Here is a 2,612-nt window from a genome sequence, read left to right as displayed (position 1 = left end):
TTATGTTCTTAAAACTATGTATATCCCTTCCTTGGTATTGATCCTATATTTCATGAGTTTTAAATGTTCAGAAATTCAAATCCCATTCTCAGGTACCTCTTCTTAACCAGATACTCAATTTCTTCCTTTAGCGTAAATTATCTCTAAGGTATTTCCAACATAGACATTCTTTGATTCTAGGACATCTCATTTTCTTTTTTTCTGATATATGTATGTATGTATGTATGTATGTATGTATGTATATGTGTGTGTGTGTGTGTGTGTGTGTGTGTGTGTGTATATAAAGAATAGTTTTGACTTTTTTTATTCTAGCTAATGGACATGGGCTTCACAAGAGAACATGCTATGGAGGCCTTATTAAATACTAGTACTATGGAACAAGCCACTGAATACCTGTTAACACACCCTCCCCCAATCATGGGTGGTGGTGTTAGAGTAAGTATTCATTTTTGTGTATTATTTTTCCATTGTCAGCATTCTGAGGGGTAAAAAGTCCAGAATGTTATCAAAAAAATAGACATCTATTTGATATGTATAGTAGATAGAGAGCCAGAATTGGGAATGTCTTTGTTCAAGTCCATGCTTCAATGTGTCATGATTTAGTGACTCAGGCATTTTTGGTTGTTTTTTTTTGGAGGGGGGTGAGGTTGGTTTTGTTGTGGTTTGTTTTGTTTTTTGGGGGTTTTTTTTGGTTTTTTTTTTTTTTTTTGGTTTTTTGGTGAGGCAGTTGGGGCTAAGTGACTTGCCTCGAGGCACTCAGGTAGTGAGTATTATGTATCTGAGGCTGGATTTGAACTTGGGTCCTCCTGACTAAAGGGTGCTCTATCCATTGTGGCACCTAGCTACCCCACAGGCACTTTTTTAACACAAGTTTCAGAATAGGTGCTGCTTGGCATTATTAATGGAAATTTTATAATCTGCAGACCCCCTCTGGCAAGGGTTATAAATATAAATATGTCATTTATTTTGCATTTTAAGATTAACAGTGCGTTTTTCTAATTGCCTTGTTTTATCCTTAAAACTCTGGGAAGTTGATACTATTATTATCCACCTTTTATAGATAAGACAGACAAGCAGATTAAATGATTTGTCCATAATCACACAGCTAGTGAATATATAAGACAAGTTTTGAATTCTTGTCTTCTTCACACAGTCTGTCCACTATCAAGCTGCACACATCTGGCTAAAATGAAATTTTTTAAATTAATAAATTCCCATGGGGAAAAACTCGTCATTATTATTATTTAGTGATAAAAAGAACTTAAATGTGTTAATATGGAGTAACACCTTTTCTGTGATTCAGTTTCCTGACTACTGTTTCTATTAGATTCACTGAATACATAAGCTTGATTCAGGTTAAAAACCTAACTATATAGACTTTTATACAGTCTGTCCACCTATCCTGAATAGTTGTATGTGAGGCTGGTATATGCTAGTCCTGCCATTATATAGTTCCTGCTGTAATCTTTAAATACTTCATACACACACGTGGATACACACTCCAACATGAAAAATAATTAGACCTGCCTGTTTTCTTAGCAACCAAGCCAAAGGAAGAGGTTTTGATGGATTCTAAATATTGAATGAATGTGTTGCTTTAGGATCTCAGCATGTCAGAAGAGGACCAGGTGATGAGAGCCGTTGCCATGTCTCTAGGAGAGGACATCCCAGTGGATCAGACAGTGGAATCATCTGAGGTAAAGAGTTGGTGGCGATTTCTCCCTTAATGTTTCATTGGAATGAAAGCTGTTTGTCAAGGGAGAGTCATGACCAGGAGACTTTAGTCCTGCTCACTCATATCATTCCACATTTCAAAACCAAAAAAACCACAGACCTTTTATTTCTCTCTAAGAATTACTAGTAGGTATCCAGTAGGCCTGGTAAGGAGTTTTTGAGTAAGAATTGACTTCTTCTTGTGGCTGTTGGGTATCGTTGTTAATCTGCTCCACTATTAGTTATAGTTGAACACTGCTATCATTGCAAAATTTCTCTGCTTTGGAGGCTACAGGAAAACTCTTTGTATGTAGATAGGTGATACTTGCTTAACTTATTCTGGCTGCTGGGATCAGCCTTTTTTTGTGTGGCCACACCCTGAAGAATCCTTGTACACACTCTCTGTATTGCAGAAAATTTTTCCTTAACTAACTTTGTTCTAACTGTGGTGGCTCCCTTGTTCTCTCTCTCCGTGATCACTGTCACCTGCTTCCAGGAAGCTGCTTGTAGAAAGGAAGAGGAAGAGCAGAAGGCCCGGGAAAACCAGGAAGAAGAAGAGGCCAAGTGTCTGGAGAAATTTCAGGATGCTGAGCCCCTGGAACCAGAAGAACTGCATAATTTCACAGACACCATGTTACCGGGCTGCTTCCACTTCCTGGATGAGCTGCCAGTCACTGTGTACCGAGTGTGTGACTTGGTTATGACTGCCATCAAACGCAATGGAGCTGATTACCGGGACGTGATTCTGAAGCAGGTGGTCAATCAGGTGAGGGATCCTGTGCCTTGTGAAAGTACTTGGACACCCGGTGATTTAGCTTCTTAGAAGCAGTAGGGGGTACAGAAGAACACTTTGTCCAGTTTGAAGCTGGGGGTGCAGCCTGAAGTCAGGAAGACCCAAG

The 2,612-nt window shown here is 39.0% G+C and overlaps 1 protein-coding gene across 1 annotated transcript; it reads left to right on the top strand.

Moving 5' to 3' along the window:
* Positions 1 to 316: 316 nt before the first annotated feature.
* On the top strand, positions 317 to 2,504 carry LOC114048383 (E3 ubiquitin-protein ligase HUWE1-like; the record flags this gene model as incomplete). Its single annotated transcript, XM_027869267.1, has 3 exons — positions 317 to 435; positions 1,602 to 1,697; positions 2,210 to 2,504. Coding segments are annotated over exons 1-3 (505 nt in total), but the record flags the coding sequence as incomplete, so codon positions are not given.
* Between the last annotated feature and the right edge of the window lie 108 nt (positions 2,505 to 2,612).

This window comes from Vombatus ursinus, unplaced genomic scaffold (assembly GCF_900497805.2).
Source record: "Vombatus ursinus unplaced genomic scaffold, bare-nosed wombat genome assembly UNPS02002019.1, whole genome shotgun sequence".
In the NCBI taxonomy this organism is placed as follows: Eukaryota; Metazoa; Chordata; class Mammalia; order Diprotodontia; family Vombatidae; genus Vombatus; species Vombatus ursinus.
This window is presented reverse-complemented; position numbering and strand designations above follow the sequence as displayed.